Source organism: Aulonocara sp. 'chitande type north' Nkhata Bay, linkage group LG10, assembly GCF_057382095.1.
Source record: "Aulonocara sp. 'chitande type north' Nkhata Bay isolate Kocher_YH1m ecotype deep benthic linkage group LG10, A_spYH_male_GT1.1, whole genome shotgun sequence".
NCBI classification, from domain to species: domain Eukaryota; kingdom Metazoa; phylum Chordata; class Actinopteri; order Cichliformes; family Cichlidae; genus Aulonocara; species Aulonocara sp. 'chitande type north' Nkhata Bay.
In genome coordinates this window covers 23,458,097-23,473,788 of record NC_141353.1, presented here as the reverse complement: position 1 = coordinate 23,473,788, position 15,692 = coordinate 23,458,097, and the positions used below count along the sequence as shown (strand labels likewise).

Here is a 15,692-nt window from a genome sequence, read left to right as displayed (position 1 = left end):
ATGTGGAAACATTGTGGTACCGCTGGGATTCTCCCTTTCCTTCCTACATTGCTGTGTGACAGGACTGTGCACTACTCTGAAAAGTAGCCTCATATTTTATCGTTTGGGGGGGTTTTTTGTTACTGATTTTTCAAACATGTGCAATAAGTTGCAACAATGAGCTCATGTGAACGTATTTACTGTTATAGTAACCATGTCGACATTAAACAGGCTTGACTAAGTATAGGCATTATTTATGTAAACTGGTTGCATTTAACTAGGGGTGCTGTCCTCTGCTGTCTGTGGTGGAACTGCACTGGAAATTTGTAGGGAAGTCTGTGGGCCTTGTTGCTATTTTGCTGTGTGAATTGTGGAGCTTTAATCAGAATCAGAATCAGAAAGACTTTATTTATCCCCAAGGGGCAATTAACATACAACAGAGCAGCATAACGTTGAAGATAAAGACAATAAGAACAGGCAATAAGAGTGAGATAATAAATACACAGAATATAGAGTTTTAAAATTACACAGTTTTAAAATTAAAGTAACTGTAACTGTATAATAACTGTAAGTGACTAAAAGTGAATAAAGTCTCGGTAGTATAAAAAGAGTGTAGAGTAGTTTATGTTTCTGGTGTGGGAAATGGTCTTAGTGTGCGTGTCTACAGTGTGTATCCCAGACCCAGCATTGCGAATTTGAGAAGCTGTTTCTTAACTTAATTGATTATGTGTCTCGTTTAGCTCATACCTCTATGGCTTTGGCATATGATTAGATTTTCAAAACCCATTTCTTGAATGAACTTTAGGAAAAATGTACACTTAAATGAGCGTCTGGTACATTGTTACTGTCTGGGGCTGAAGACTGATCAAAGGAGATTTTGATGAAAACCCCTCATCACGTGAGGTGGCTAGTTACTGGTTACTTCTTTTAAAAAGTCATTAAACTTATTATCTTTATTCAAATACAAACGATAGCAATGTGTGCTAAAACCTGTGTAAATGCACTGTATGTAGTAGTTTTTCTTTCACTGCTGGTATTTATAGTTGGCAAGGTACTCTGTGCAGATCTGACTACAAGAGTCGATCCAGGTAGCTGATTTTGGTCAAAAGACAGATAACCGTGCGGCAGAGGAGGCTTGTACTCTTACATTTGTGTTTCCTACAAAAATAAATCTGCACAATTGCAGGTTGTAAAATGCACACTTTGCCTTTCAAGTTTTCATTACAATGAATTATTATTATTATTATTATTTTTAGCTTGCTGTTAGTTAACTAAATGCAGCAGTGTATACCTACCATGCGTGCTAAATATTCAAAAGCAGTCTCCGTTCTTGGGCTAATCTAGCTAGTATATCTTTCTTCTAAAGTATTTCGTATGGAACAATTGGCCTGGCTTTAAAGATCTGTGACCTTCGACTGAGAATGCATGACAGGAACTTCACAGGAAGCGAAAAGGTCAGCCAACAGGAGCTCAAGAGTGCCAGCTGAGCTAAAAGGAAACATTAAACTGTGGTGAGACATGCCAAGATACTCCACCCTGAGGTCGAAAACATGCACACACACACACACACACACACGCACATAAACATGCACATGCACTCTGCCTTGCACGAATGCACAAAACTCTCACATATCTGAGAAGACATGACTTGACCTCTTTATCTACAAGCGTGCCAGTTTTAGCGGTAGTGAGTCTGCTTGTGTCTGAGGGGTTGCCCTGGTGACTTTCCTTGTTGTTAATGAAATTAGTGAAACAGATGTATGGCAACAGGAAGGTGGGAGTGCTTGTCAGGTAAAAACAGTGTTCACAGTTGACTGCAGGAGAAGACTTGACTGTGTTAGATTTACAGTTGGATAGTTTCACAAGAGTAGGGTCCTCTCCTTTCTTCTGCCAGAGAACACAGATGTGTTACTCCAGTAACTGGCATAACTGCCATTAGTTTTGTAATATAAAGCTGCTGTAAGTTTACCATCAGATATCCAGCATTCACAACTTAACTCTACAAGTCTGCTGGCCTGTTTGTAAGTGCAAACATTTCTCTAATGGCTCTGTCTGATGTGCAAACTGGACCTGGATACAGAAACTTAAAAGCTGTGCATGGACACTTTAGAAATATGTTCCTTTGATTTCATATACAAATCAAAACAGATTTTCTTAACTAAATTTAACTGAATAACAAAAATTATTACAGACTAAAGAAATAAAGAAGCATACTAGTACACATATTTAACATATGTTAGTGCAAACCTAAAAATCAAACAATCAAACATACCACTTCTGATCAGAGTACCAGTACAGTTCAGGGACCTGACATCCAAGGGCCAGTGCGGACACTGAGGTGTCTTCCTGTGTCCTAACTTCACTGTGGACCATGAAGCAAGCAAGCACTCGCACACACTTACATACATAATTTACAATTAATTAATGCCCATATGTGCTCAACATGCACTGAAAAACATGGTCAAATGGTATAAACACCACGGAAACAAATGCACACAGAGGCACACACTCACAGACATTGTGATTGACTTCCTGTGAAGTCATGTTTGTTACATAAGAGTGTGTTTGGCTCCTTTTGTGTTTGTCCTGACATGGCAGATACTGCAAACACAAAAGGACAAGCAGACACATGAATAAAGCAGACTGAACCGTGTGTAGCACAATAGGTAACGAAAAGCCACGGATGCACGGACGTATACGCAGGAGAATCACGTTTTTGATTTTTGATTTGATTTATCAAACATTATGTTGATTAGATAGATTTTTTTTAAATATACATTTGATTTCTTGATTTTAATAGAGGCAGCAAGACAAATTCCCCACTGGGACAATAAAGTCCTACGTTCGTATTCCATCTTTGAAATTCAAGTTTTGTTTGAAACGAGTCAGTTTTGTGACTTTTAGCTTTACTCAAGGAAAACTTCCAAATATCTGCTGGTTAAAAGTGTGATCACTGCTTGCTATTTGACTTACATTGAGAATAGCAGGTTTACCTCTTTCACTGACAAGGAAATTAATGAGCAAAATAGCCGAGGAAGCTAAATTACTCCTTCTGGTTTTGCAATAAGCCAAATGTCAAACATTTCCCTGGAAATAGTCACTGAATCTGTTTCTTTTAAACTTAAAAAAAAAAAATCGAATGAGGCAACAATCCTACTTTCTTTTTTTTTTACTGTTGCAAAAGTTGTGAGACCCATGAGTCTATAGAGGATAGAATGTCAGCTCTATCTCAGAACAAGCAGAGGTCAGGATGAGGACGGTTTTGTTTGTAATCTGTTGAATATCATACAGGAGAAAAGTCAGTGCAACAGCTTCACTTAAGAGGAGAGAAAAAACAAAAACAAGATTAGAAAAGGAACATCGATAGGAACACTTGGACTGGGAGGAGTAGAGGGAGTGATATGGGAGCAAAGATAAGAATCAAAACAGTGTTTTGCAATACTGTTGTACATCATGCATGCAAGTACGCACACATCCTTCCTTGTGCACGTGTGTGTGTGTGCACGTGGGTTTGTGTGTGCGCGCATGTTGTTTGTTTGTGACTCAAGCCAGCAAATAAATGTATAAAATGTTATTGTGGTGGGGCTGGCCCTTCTCCAGAGGAAGTGCTTGTCTTTGACAATGCTCTCACCAGGAATGCACTGCAGGCGTCCGCCAAGTGGGCGTGTCACTGCTCCGGGGTTGGAAGCCAAGTTTGGTCGGTTCAGTTTTGGCCCCTCCGACACCTCGGGGGACCGTCTCGCTCTGCTGTTGTTCAGAAAGAGGGAAAAGAGAGCGAAAGAAGGGAGAGAAGGAGAGGGTTTGTGTGTTCCTGTAAGCTTAGTTTGTATAAACCTGAATGTGTGTGTGTATGTGTTTTCCCTTTGAGAGGAGGATCTGAAAGGAATGCAACTGTTCCTTTACACATGTCCACCCCCCCTCAGGCAGCTACAGGGCCTGTTGAAAACAGGCACGCACCCATGACAAACACACACAGACACACACACACACGGAGGTTGAGGAGTGGAAGGAAGTATCAAACTACACCGGCAGAATACTTATCAAGACAGAGGAGCAAAGCTGCCCATTAAGATTCCACACTTTCACTCCTTAACTTCTGCAATAAGAAAATAATAGGATCACAGTACAGACCAGTCTAGAATAGAATAGAAAGGAATCGAGTAGAAAAAAATAAAATAGGGTCGAACAGAAAACATTAACTTGTCCTTCTCTGTAGTAAATCATATAATCAGTACGCTGTGTTAAAGTCAGAGTCCAGTGATGGGACTAAACTTCTCAAACGCCATGCAACATCACGTGGTATAGCCTTACAAGTGCTAAAAAAGAAGAAGAAAAAAAGCATGTGACCAAGTGAAGCGCAGGCCACGTGAAATTCGGTTAAAACCATTTGCTCGGTGGGTTTAATTTGTTTTTCTTTTTATGTGCTGCCCCTTTCGTTGACGCTCGTGAAAGCCGAAATAAAACCCTCCCCTTGGGTTCAGGGTTAGTATAATGGGAGAAGGCTGTACCAGAAAGCAGTAAAGAGGTCGGTGTGGCGGAGGCCTTGGTGTGCTTTAGAGTGGCAGTGCCTGGTGATAAGAGGCTGCAGCCTGGTTGGCCTCTCTGAGGGGAAGTGATGCAAGACAGTAGCTCTTTGTTTAGTGGCATTACTTGGTCCCGTGCCAGTGGTCCCACTGAATGAAACGGGCCGGTTGGCTTGTTTGCTGGCTGGGTAACTGGCTTCATGGTGGACAGGCTGACTGCCCGGTTGACTTGCTGGTAGGCAGGCAACTGTGGCATTAAAAATTGTGGCTAATCTCTCTTTTCTCTTCTTCTTTCTGCCTTTTTTTCTGTCATTGGCCTATTTTGGGCCCATAAGAACACTTAAGTGACGAATTTGGAAATTTTAGATTATTTTATTTTATTTTATTGGCATGCTAGTGAAAGTGAAAACTATTTCGATTTTTTACAATACTTGTCAAGTTGGAAGCTTTCAACAAAAATATAGTTTTATTTATTGCAATGTGTATAATATGTTTATCACAGCTTTTATTGACTGTTTTGGTCAAGCTTCCCAGACAACCTTTTCTCCCTGTTGTCCACCTCCGTCTCTCCCACCAGCTCCCAGTCCTCTCTTCTATGCTATCCCTGCTACTTCCCAAGTGCTGAAATGTGTGTTTTTCTTCAAGCCGCACTTAAGCTAATTTTACTGTCAAATTCCACAAAGGAAAGAAGAGAGAAGGACTGGAGGGGACAGAGGAAGAGATACTGTGCATGTTTGATAGGGGACAAAAATGCACTTGCTATGTATGCAAGTTATATATGAACATGCATATGTAGCCACTGTCTTATTTCATCCATACCATAAAGATAATGTTGATTTATAATGTAAATAAACCTGGTAAATAAATGATTGAGGTAAGGAGAACACTATGGCCTCTGTGTGCACGGGTAAAGAGAGTCTACCTTAATTTAATCCTGATTAATTAAATATACATACATGTCACACACATTTTTCACATGTTTTCCCTTTTTTGTATTTTTGTATGTATAAAACAGAGAATGAGAGGAGTGAAGAAATGGGCTGCACAGAAGAGGAAGAGAGGGAAGTGTGTAACTGTGTGTGTGTATCTAGGGGTTGTCAGTGGTGCGCGGGGGTCTGCTTGAGCGCTACACCAGATGTGAAAATGGCTTTTGCAATATGTCATCTAAACAGCAAACTGCAGGGGATTTACTTGAGGTAACTTGAAGCAGCACATAAGTGCGGGAGAGTCGAAATTACAGCTAGCTTCTTGAAAATCTCAAACAGATTCGGAGACCAGCTGAGGGGAAACATCATTCATAGCAGGAAACTGGCATGCGGTTTCCCCCACGGCCTTAAATAATTAGTCTAACATATGTTACCTAAATGCAGATTCACACTGGAAAGAAAACAAAAAAAAGTTGGTTTATCCCTTTAAGTGGTATCTCAGGTCACATCAGTGTGTGCTGATACAATGACTTAGCAAGTTCTGCTGGTTGTGAAATGCAGCCGATAAGAAGACAAATGTGGGATGGTTCAAGTCAGATTATACCACCTGGATGTCACACCTGATGATCCCTTTGTCCTGTGTTATTGCAGCGCAACTTCTGCTTTCAGTGACGCTTTAAACCAGTGCACACACTTGATCACGTGACTAGCTGGAACAAAGTCCCTGGCAGCCTGAGGGCCGCTAGCACATTTTTACAATATACATAGATAAAAATCCCTCTGTTTCCCCGTATTCTCCTTTTATATAATAACAAGGGTTGCACTTGGTTATGAAATCTATTCTATGTGTTATTACATTATTTTGATTAGCCTGCTTGTGTGAGAAAAGACCCACACAACAGAACTACTACAACATGATGATGTGTTTGTGTGTGCTGGGTGTGACGACCTTATTCTTGCGACTGAACAATTACATTGCAAATGAAGCAGAACAAGAGGACCTGAATCTTGTACTAGTTTCTCTCACTTGCACAGCTTAACAACTTAAAAAAAAAGCACTGTAAACATTCAAAAACTTTGAAATATTAGTTTCAACCAGTTTCTGGCTGCTGTCCTTGCATTGTCTTCTGTGGTAAACCCAACCTTTTTGTAGCACAGCAAGCCAAACCACAGCACAAATAATTATTTGCATGCACAGTTTCCGACCCGGGACGGGTTCTTCACTGAATCTAGGCTGTGTCATAGTACTAGCTGATAATAAATGCTTTCTTTTCCACTTGCCTGTGCTGCAGCTTCCTGTGTTGATGATATGTATGTGGCCTGATAGGGTGGAGATGACAATGTAGGTGTGGAGGAAGTCAAATGCAGGTGTTTGCATGTGCGTGTGTGTGTGTGTGTGTGTGTGTGTGTGTGTGTGTGTGTGTGTGTGTGTGTGTGTGTATATGTGTGCTGTCCCAGGTGGGTGCTGACAGACCGGCAGGTAAACAGGCAGGTTGGTCTCTGATCTCACCTGTTGGAGCAGACACAGCAGCGCCTGCAGGGCTTTTACAGCGGAAACATCTTCTTTATGTGATGCTGGAAGGCCAGGCCCTTCTCTTCTCTTCTCTTCTCTTCTCTTCTCTTCTCTTCTCTTCTCTTCTCTTCTCTTCTCTTCTCTTCTCTTCCTAACAAACTCTGTTGTAATTCATTCACTTTCCTCTCCCAGGTGCATCCAGGTGAACACCCAGTACACGAGTACATGCGCGGGAGGTGGAGGGGTTGGGAGCTGGGGGGTTGCGTAAAGGGAGGAAGAACACCAAAAGGTAAGAGCAGCACAGGTGTTCTGGGGGAGGGGGTTGGGGGATGACAACAATGTGTGTGTAGGTGTGTGTGACAGGAAGAAGCCGTATGTGCTCTGGCTTTATAAGGTGGCGCTTTTGAGAGAAAGGAATGTTACACATCCAGATTATAACAGACCACCCCTTCAAACTAAAAGGAAGTGAGTTTAACCTACAAGTCAAACACACATTTAAACCTGCACACACACACACACTGCAGTCATCAAGCTCTGATATGAATTAAGCATCCTGACTAGTTCCTGTCTCATGTTACGTCGTCCTGAGGGGTCTGCGGATCATTTCCTGTTCCTTATGTAATGTTTTCTTTCTGTTTAAGGTCATACAGATTTATTTGGCCTTTGCTGCTCTACCAGTGTTTTATAGAGAGCGACCTATTCAGACACAGGAAGGGAGACCTCGGGAATTTGAACTGTTGAAATAAAGAGACTAAAGCGCCTCGCTGGTCTTTTACAGACTGCATAATGTTAAAAAAAAATCTTCAAATTCAGCTTATAAGTGATCGGTTGCTATTGTAAGCAGTTAAAAAAAAAAAACCACATACAAACCTATCTCCTGTTTAGATATGTGCATGTGATTCACCAAACTGTTTGGTAGCAGATGCTTTCTGGTTTCATTTGTAGTCCACTTGTAGCTTGAGTTCTATTGAACTCATGTATGTATGTCAAGAGCAAAAAAACCCCCAACTGTATTTATTGAAAATCATCTAGCTCCAGATTGAGGGTTTCATTAACTTTTAAAATTCACCTTAGGTTTGTAAACAGTGACCGGTAGATGGAAATCTTGACCTACAGAAGCATATCAACCTTTTTGGGATGTACACATGCAGCACTACTGTGAGTAATGGGGTTGGTGCCCAAGAGGAGGATGCTAGGGACAGGGTCAGATCGAGGCAGATGATCCGCTGTGGCGACCCCTAAAGGGAGCAGCCAAAAAGAAGAAAACGATTAACTTTGAGTAGCGGAAACTTTGGGTCAGAAATGAAGCAGTATATAATATATTTTTTACATTGAAGTAGTGGCTCAAACTGTGGGGCAGACCCCACTAGAGGGGCATAGAGCCACTGGGGGGGGGGGGGGGGGGGGGGGATAATAGTTTGTTGGTGCTGCTATCTTTATGTCAGTATAAGTCAACTTTTTTAGTGGTAATAATTCATATTAGTATAAATCCTCTGGGTTTATGATCGTTATGATGGCACGGTGTATAAGTGTGTGTCTGTGTTATGTAGTTGAAACAGTAACGACACAAACAGCTCGGTATATTTAACAATATATATTTCCATTGTCAATGTACATTCCATTTCGACATAAGCTTTCTTCACAAACAAAAAGTTGGCATCTAAATAAATACTATATAAAATAGAACTTCAAAATAAATATATCTATAAAGGGAACCTTTTATATGAGATTTTTGTCTTTTTGTTATATCTACACAAAACAAAAGCACAGATCTTGTTTCTCAATACCCAACAATGACATTGTAAAGGTATAAAAGAATGGAGTAGCATCACCCAACTGTTTGAGACCTTTCCTCTTGTTTGGGTTTAAATTAAAAAAAAAAGAAAAAAGGAAAAGAAAAGAAAACCGTGTTCACAAATGAATGACACACAGGGGGATTGGTGTGTAAAAGTCACAGCGTAAAGAAAAGGTTTTAATGTTTGAGCTGTTGGATGATTATTCCACACCTTAAACAGGATAGCGAGCACGTGATTGTATAAAGCCAACATGAAGTTAGGAGCATTGCTTTTGCAGTGATGGAGCTGAGTAACAGCAAAAGAAGAAAAGAAAAAAGGCAGCAACTGTTGGAAATAAATGTCCTCTGGTGAGAAGAGATGGCGCAGAACACAACTGGAGAGGAAAAACCAAGTCGAGAGTGAAAGAGAGACAGACATGTCTTTCCATGTCTCTGTGGTATGACAAGTTTATGCACAGCAGCTGTGTTTGTCAATCATGGAAGGTCAGGGATGTTTGTTGGGCAATTTCTCGGGGCAGGAAAGAGAGAAGCGAGGAAGAAAGAAAAGCAAGAAGAGAAAAAGAGGGAGCTGAAACACCGAGGAGTAACGGCAGGAAATGGGCTGATGGGGGTAGATTGTGCTCCCTGTGTGGATTCAATGAGTCCACAGTCTTTAGGACTCGGAGAGGAACCAGGGAATTAGCTTAGCCTCTCGACTGCTAATGAGCCATGGATAGCATAAACAGCAGGAGTTTTTTTTCTGCTTCTTCTCCTTTTTTTTTCTTCTTTAATTTATTGCCGGGCACACTTTTCTAAATCAAGTGCTAGTAATAGAAACGTCTGTTATTTCTGTTACCCCTTTCCCCAACCTTCTTCTTGAAACTCTCCTTTTTTCCTTTTCCTCACAACCACAAAAACATCGTATTCTTACCCTCAAAATATATATCTAATATATTCTCTATATATTTTGTACTGAATCGTAGCTATAATGTACCATGCAATCTTTCAAGGACATTTAAAAGTGTCTTCTAAAGAACACAAATGTTGTGAAACTATTTACAGCAAATAACATTTCACCTGCATAGCTCTAGTACTAAATATATTGTCAAAACATTTGTGATTTTTGCTGCCCACCTAGAGACGACCAGGCATTTGCCCGGTCCCGCGACCAATCCCATTTTGGCACCTTTTCTCTCAGGCTGAATTGCTAGGTTTTGAAAATATTGCCTCATACATTAAAGACTAAGGACCATGTGTGTTTTTTCCCTCCCTTTCCCCCCGTCTGATAGCTTTGTGCAACTAGACAAGTACAAGTAAAAGCAAAGTTAGGCACCCTAATGAAAGTCACAGGTCCGATGTGAAGCAGAGATGTGTGTTATGGAGTCGCAAAGACAGTACGCTTTTATGCCAAACGGAAATGGCCATCTGTATTAAAGGGCAGCCCACCTTTAATAATGACCAGCTGCCGTCAACACCACGTGGCCAGACTGGCGTGACTGTGATCATTCTGACAGGAAAAGCATGCTACTGTATAACAGCTTCCTTTGGCAAAGTCCTAAAAATGTCACGCAAGCCACAAAAATAGACTTTAAGAATTAAAAAAAGAGGCTATTCAACGTATGCAGCTACGCGGCATAATGATTTAAACGTGATGAAGACGCTCTGTGTGTGGGGGCAGTGGGGTGGGGACTAAATGTAGTGCACACCAACGTAATGTGAGATAGCTGAGGTGGTTAATACTGTGCTTTAGTACATCCTTTAAGGGGTTTGCGTCTTCCTAAAAAGGTTGTGCAAGTGGCAGGTTTACTCTACAAAGGCTGACTGCAGACATACACAACAGCGACTTTGCTATGCCTTCTCTTCCCCCTCTTTGCTCTCTATCACTTGCACCCCCTCTCGTCTGGAAACACTTTTTTCTGGCCAGTTTGTCTCTAGCTTAGCTTACTCGTTTTAAATGATTCACTCTTGCCTTTTTGCCCCTAAATATTTCTTTGCCTTTTTGTTTTTTTTGTGCAAAGAGGAAGTAGACCAGGCTCTTAGGCAGTTTAGTAATCAACATGCGGTGTAGGCCAAGTTCTAGAGAGGATTACTGTAACTGTCCCTGAGAAGGTTGAGTGTACTTTACTTTTTTTTTTCTTTAAACACATTTCTCTACTACAAATCGACTTCTAGTACAGTGGGTAACCATTAGACTAAAGCATGCAAGTCATGACATGCATTATGTCAAAGGTGACTGGTGAACAGCATTCAAAATATTTGAGAATGTCTAGGCTTCACCACCTCGTAGTGGAAAACACACTGTAAGGTGATCATCTCAACTGCTTATGCACAATACATGGTGAGAGTTAAGGGGAATTGCTATTATTTTAAAGTCTAGAAAGGTTTGTTTTTACAGCTCCACTCTGGACATAAAAACTCAATGGAGATCAAATGTTAGCAATACCAAGGTAGCATCTTTCAGGTGTAAGAGAGGGGAAACGCTAAAAGATTGGTGGCCACGATAACCTTGGAGCGAGTGAGTAGTTAAAAGTGTTAGTTTCACTCCTGCAATGGCCTGTCATTGAAACCACGCTATAGATAATCACTTGTTTTCATGTTTAACGCTGGGCTGTGCTTTTGGGTTGGGGTGGGGAGTGGGGGGTGGGGGCTAAGTATAGATATTAACCATCCATCAATAATTTCTATGTATTCTGTGGATCAGCAACCAGCTTCTGTTTAGTAAGCATTACAAAATTAGCTGAGAAATATTGAGCAGCAGAGAGGTACAATGACTTTGTGCCTACGGCCATCTTCGCAAAACACAAATACCAGTCCCACAAGCTTGTCTCTTGTTCTTTTGTCACTCTTACAAAGAAGAACAAAAACATCTCAGAGGGCCTGTTGGCTATTCCTACTTGCCACCTCCCTCATATAAGGCCCATTTTTGATCATACACCCTATTAAACATCTTTGTACCTTTGTTTTACATAAGTCATCTTCCAGCAGTTTAACGGGATAGTTTAATGGGTTGGTGTTGGATTGTCCAATCCATAGAGAGCAAACAAGTATGGTATAGTCCAGTCCACTTTTTTTTTTTTTTTTTTAGCAAGGTCACCACCACACAGTTTGGTCCACTATCATGATCCCTGCTGCTGCTTCTCCAGAGTGCCAGATTTTGCTTCTGTGGCTCCACTTTTACACACGGGGACACTCACGCCGCTCTGTGAGTTTTTACAGCGGCAGCCAGGCCTGCTAATATTGTCATAACATTTCTGTCCCAGTTTGGCTAGGCCCATCGCTGGTAGATAGCAAACCAGGCAAGGCAGGACGAAAGAAAGGGCAGCCATGAAGGACCAGCGTGCACAACAGTTGGCCTGCGAGCACGAGCAGGGCTTGTCGGCACAGGAGCCCTCATCATCCTCGTCTTCGGTGCAGTGGTAGAAGATCCCTTTGACCAGGCACATGCAGGTGGCGGTATCTACCATGCTCTGAGCAGAGCACAGGCACTCCTGGTTGCAGACCCAGCAAGAAGGAAGGGTTCGGGGAAGTGTGCATTCTGTGCACCTGCACTTCCCACAGTGCTCGCAAAGAAGGAGGTGCTTCTTCTCGGTCGGAGAGGAAGGAATCACTGCCAACCCTTGCTGACCTCCAACGGAGCATACACCTCCCACAGGCATCTTTGCGGACTTGAGGTCAAGGGATTTAGAGGAGGAGGAGCAGGACGAAGCAGAGGAGGAAGAAGTGAGGACCTTAGATTCTGAGGAACTGAAGCAGCCTGGAGTTTGGGTAGTGATTGTACTGATGGGGCCGGGGTGAGGGTGCAATTTAGGGTGGTGGTCCACTGTTGGAGTGGGTGCAGCGTGTTCCAGCAGCCTCTGGTCAGATGAGGTACTGCTGCTGCTGCTGATAGAGCTGGGCCTTCCACTGAAGGAAATCCAAGGGTGGGTGGTGGTGTCCTGATGAAGGTGGGGCTCGCACCTACTATGCTGGGGAGGTTGGTGTTGGTGATTGTGATGATGGTTGTGGTTTGCACCAAGAAAGGCTTCTTGATTCTGACCTAGCCAGGTGATTCTTGGGTTCAAAGATTTCTGGCTGGGAGGCTGCTGAGAAACAACAGCAGGGCTGTCAATGTAATCGTTCTCCACGTGTGATGACTTTATCTGGTCGATGGGGTAAATAGTGACAGGGTGCTGAAGACGACCGTAGGGCACACGACTGTCCAGCAGGGGTTGAGATATGAGGGAGGAGGACACTCCGGGGATGTGGTGGGGAACCCTGGACTCCATATGTAGGCTGGTGCCTCGACTTCTCTCTAAAGCAGCATTTAGCAATACTGCAGAAACAGATACAAAAGAGACATTTAAGACTAATCTCATCTTAAAATATTAAAAAAAATGGCAATAAACTAGAGAATTAAAGATGGTTAGATGTCAGATCAACACCTCTAACAGCATGCGAACGTGACATTTGATATAAGTAGTTCACTTCACAGAAAACAAATACTGAATCTTTAAAACAAGTCTCTCCATAGAAATCTTTTTTTTCTCCAGACCGGATCTTTGCAATTATTTGAATGTAGAGTTTCCAAACCATGGTGATTTTTAGACTGAATACCGACAGGGTATTCAGTCTAAGCCTCCTCCATTCTAACTTTGACATTAGAACAATAGAAGTTGGGCTCTCACTGCCTCCCCTCCAAAGAGCAGGGAGCACCAGAGAGCAGGGTTTGCATGCAAAAGACTCAAAGATGCAAAACAAGGCAAAGTAACAAGAAGGTTGCCAGAAAAGAGACTTCAACGGTGACTAAATGAATGCAAGAGGCAAAGGAAATTAGGTCTTTTTATAGAATCACAGCTATTTCATGTAATACAAGTTGACCTAATGTTGTATTTTTAAATTTGATCTGTCAGTGTGCAAACTGCATAAACACGAATCTGAATCAGAGATCAGACCCTGGGATTTGTGAATGGGGCTGATTTTATGAACTGCAGTTTTTTGTGAATGGGCTGCTGGCTGCACTCGGTGTTGCAAGCATGAATCAAGACGCTCCAGTCATGGTGAGGCTGAAAGAAATCGGTTTCATCCGTTTCATCAATGAGCGCTCGGCAGATTTATTTTATCCATTTTATTTACATATATATTGACGAAAAGCAGCTCACCGACCTACTGTCTACAGTATTCATTTGGGTTACCTTATAACAAAATATACCGACGAAAAAATCAGCTTGTTCAGATCATTTTCGTTTGATTATGCTCGTCTTGTGATTTATTGGGCTTGCGCACATCACCCAGCAAATATATACATCTGTATTATTTTTTCGTAAATGTATCAGTGGTAGACACAGCTTTGCTTGACCGTCAGCTGTCAGTGTGATTCTCCCATTCCTCATATTTTCAGAAGCCCGGTTGAGAAACCTGTTGCGACATAGCTGGCACCGACACAAGCGCTTGTGATCGTCAAATCTAGACTATTATAAGCTCCAAGCCGGAACTATGCGTGTGCAAGCCCGAATGTGTGCGTGTGTGTGTCTATGTGTGTGCGCGTCCCTCCCTACATGTCAATGACTGAGTCATAAAAACCGGAGGCGGCAGCTCGACTTACACAAATAGCATGTTTATATAGGCGTTATAAGCAGGTATTCAAACAGTTTTTGTAAAATGTCAAAAAAACACACAAGCTTAATAAAGGAAATGGTACATTGCGTGCCACCAGACACGGGAATGTAGAGTCGTTTTGATAGGCGGCTGTTCGGTGCGTAGCTGTGTGTGTGTAAAGCTGGACATTATACGTCCACGGCACTCAAAAAACCAAAACGCAAAAAACAACAACAACAACAACAAATGCATTGTAGAAAATTAATACAAGATTTGTCGCAGCCAATGGGCTAAAACGAAAAAACTAATGGCATAAACACCTGACACCATCGATGGCGTGCCAGCCAGGCAGTCGCTGCAGAGCGAGAAGGACACACGCAACCGAACCGCCCGAGAGATAAACGTACCTACAGGCTTTGGAGAGAAGGGCGAATCACGCAGAGATTGAAGTGTGGGTCTGCCCCGCTGCTTTTTATTGTGTCTTTGAAAAAAAATAAAGACAAGAAAAAAAAGGGGGGGGGGGGGGGGGTGTACGAAGCGATGCGACAGCCGCTGAAATGCGTATTTGATATTAAAAAAAAGAAAGAAAAGAAAAAAAGCGGCGGTTTGGACTACGCGTCGTTCTCCATCTCTGATACCTTCACCTTGCTTTTGGTCCGAAGTCGGTGGTTAAATATTGACCTAAACTGCAAACCCTCGGAAACAGCTTGTTGCAAAATAGAATTTGCAGGAGCGTTTTAGTGCACGCGATTGAGTAGACTGAGAGGACCAGTCAAGTGAAGGCAACACTGAACAGTACCGAACAGTTTCTCTTTACAGTGACACACTTACTAGTTACAAACATCTAGAGATGAAAGAAAGGAAAAACACGAGAGGTGATCACTTACTGTTGTTTCAGGATACAATTTTCATCTCTCCGCTGCGCGCGACGTTTACGCACAGGCTTTATTCCAAGGCAGCGAGTAGCTCCAGGAATAATGGATAAAGATAAGTCCAAACTTTACAGGGTAATAAGAACAAGGTATGGGGACGGCGAACTGGTGCCCCGCACTATTCTCCACTCGCTGGTGCATAAAAGACGACTGCGGTTGTGGACTCGGAGCTTTGGATATGATGTTGCAACCACCGAGGGGGAGGGAAGTGAGTTTTTATGAATGGGAGGGTAGAGGAAAGGAAAGGGACGGCACTGCGCAGATGCCTGGTCTTTTTTTCTCTGTTTTTTTGTGAATGGCAGGGCCGCGCGACTGGGGAGGGCTGAAATGCGGATGTTACATTTTTATGAATGGGGAGGACTCCGAATAGCATTGCGCAGGCGCCATACCTACGTTTTTATGAATGGGAAGAAATAGCGAATGAGGCGTGTGTGTAAGAAAAAGGAGGGGGCGAGGAAATGAGAAGGAGGT

The 15,692-nt window shown here is 42.3% G+C and overlaps 1 protein-coding gene across 1 annotated transcript; it reads right to left on the bottom strand.

The window, feature by feature from the left end:
• Nucleotides 1-8,526: 8,526 nt before the first annotated feature.
• On the bottom strand, nt 8,527-15,428 carry spry4 (sprouty homolog 4 (Drosophila)). The gene is made up of 2 exons (XM_086309186.1): nt 15,177-15,428; nt 8,527-13,027 (listed from the first exon to the last, which is right to left on the bottom strand). The coding sequence occupies exon 2, from the start codon at nt 12,978-12,980 to the stop codon at nt 11,832-11,834; it is 1,149 nt and encodes a 382-aa protein (XP_086165312.1). The 5' UTR covers nt 12,981-13,027; nt 15,177-15,428; the 3' UTR covers nt 8,527-11,831.
• Nucleotides 15,429-15,692: the final 264 nt, after the last annotated feature.

Bases quoted from the DNA above. Each gene is read 5' to 3' on its own strand.
- spry4 (XM_086309186.1), bottom strand. From the start codon at position 12,980: ATGGAGTCCAGGGTTCCCCACCACATCCCCGGAGTGTCCTCCTCCCTC.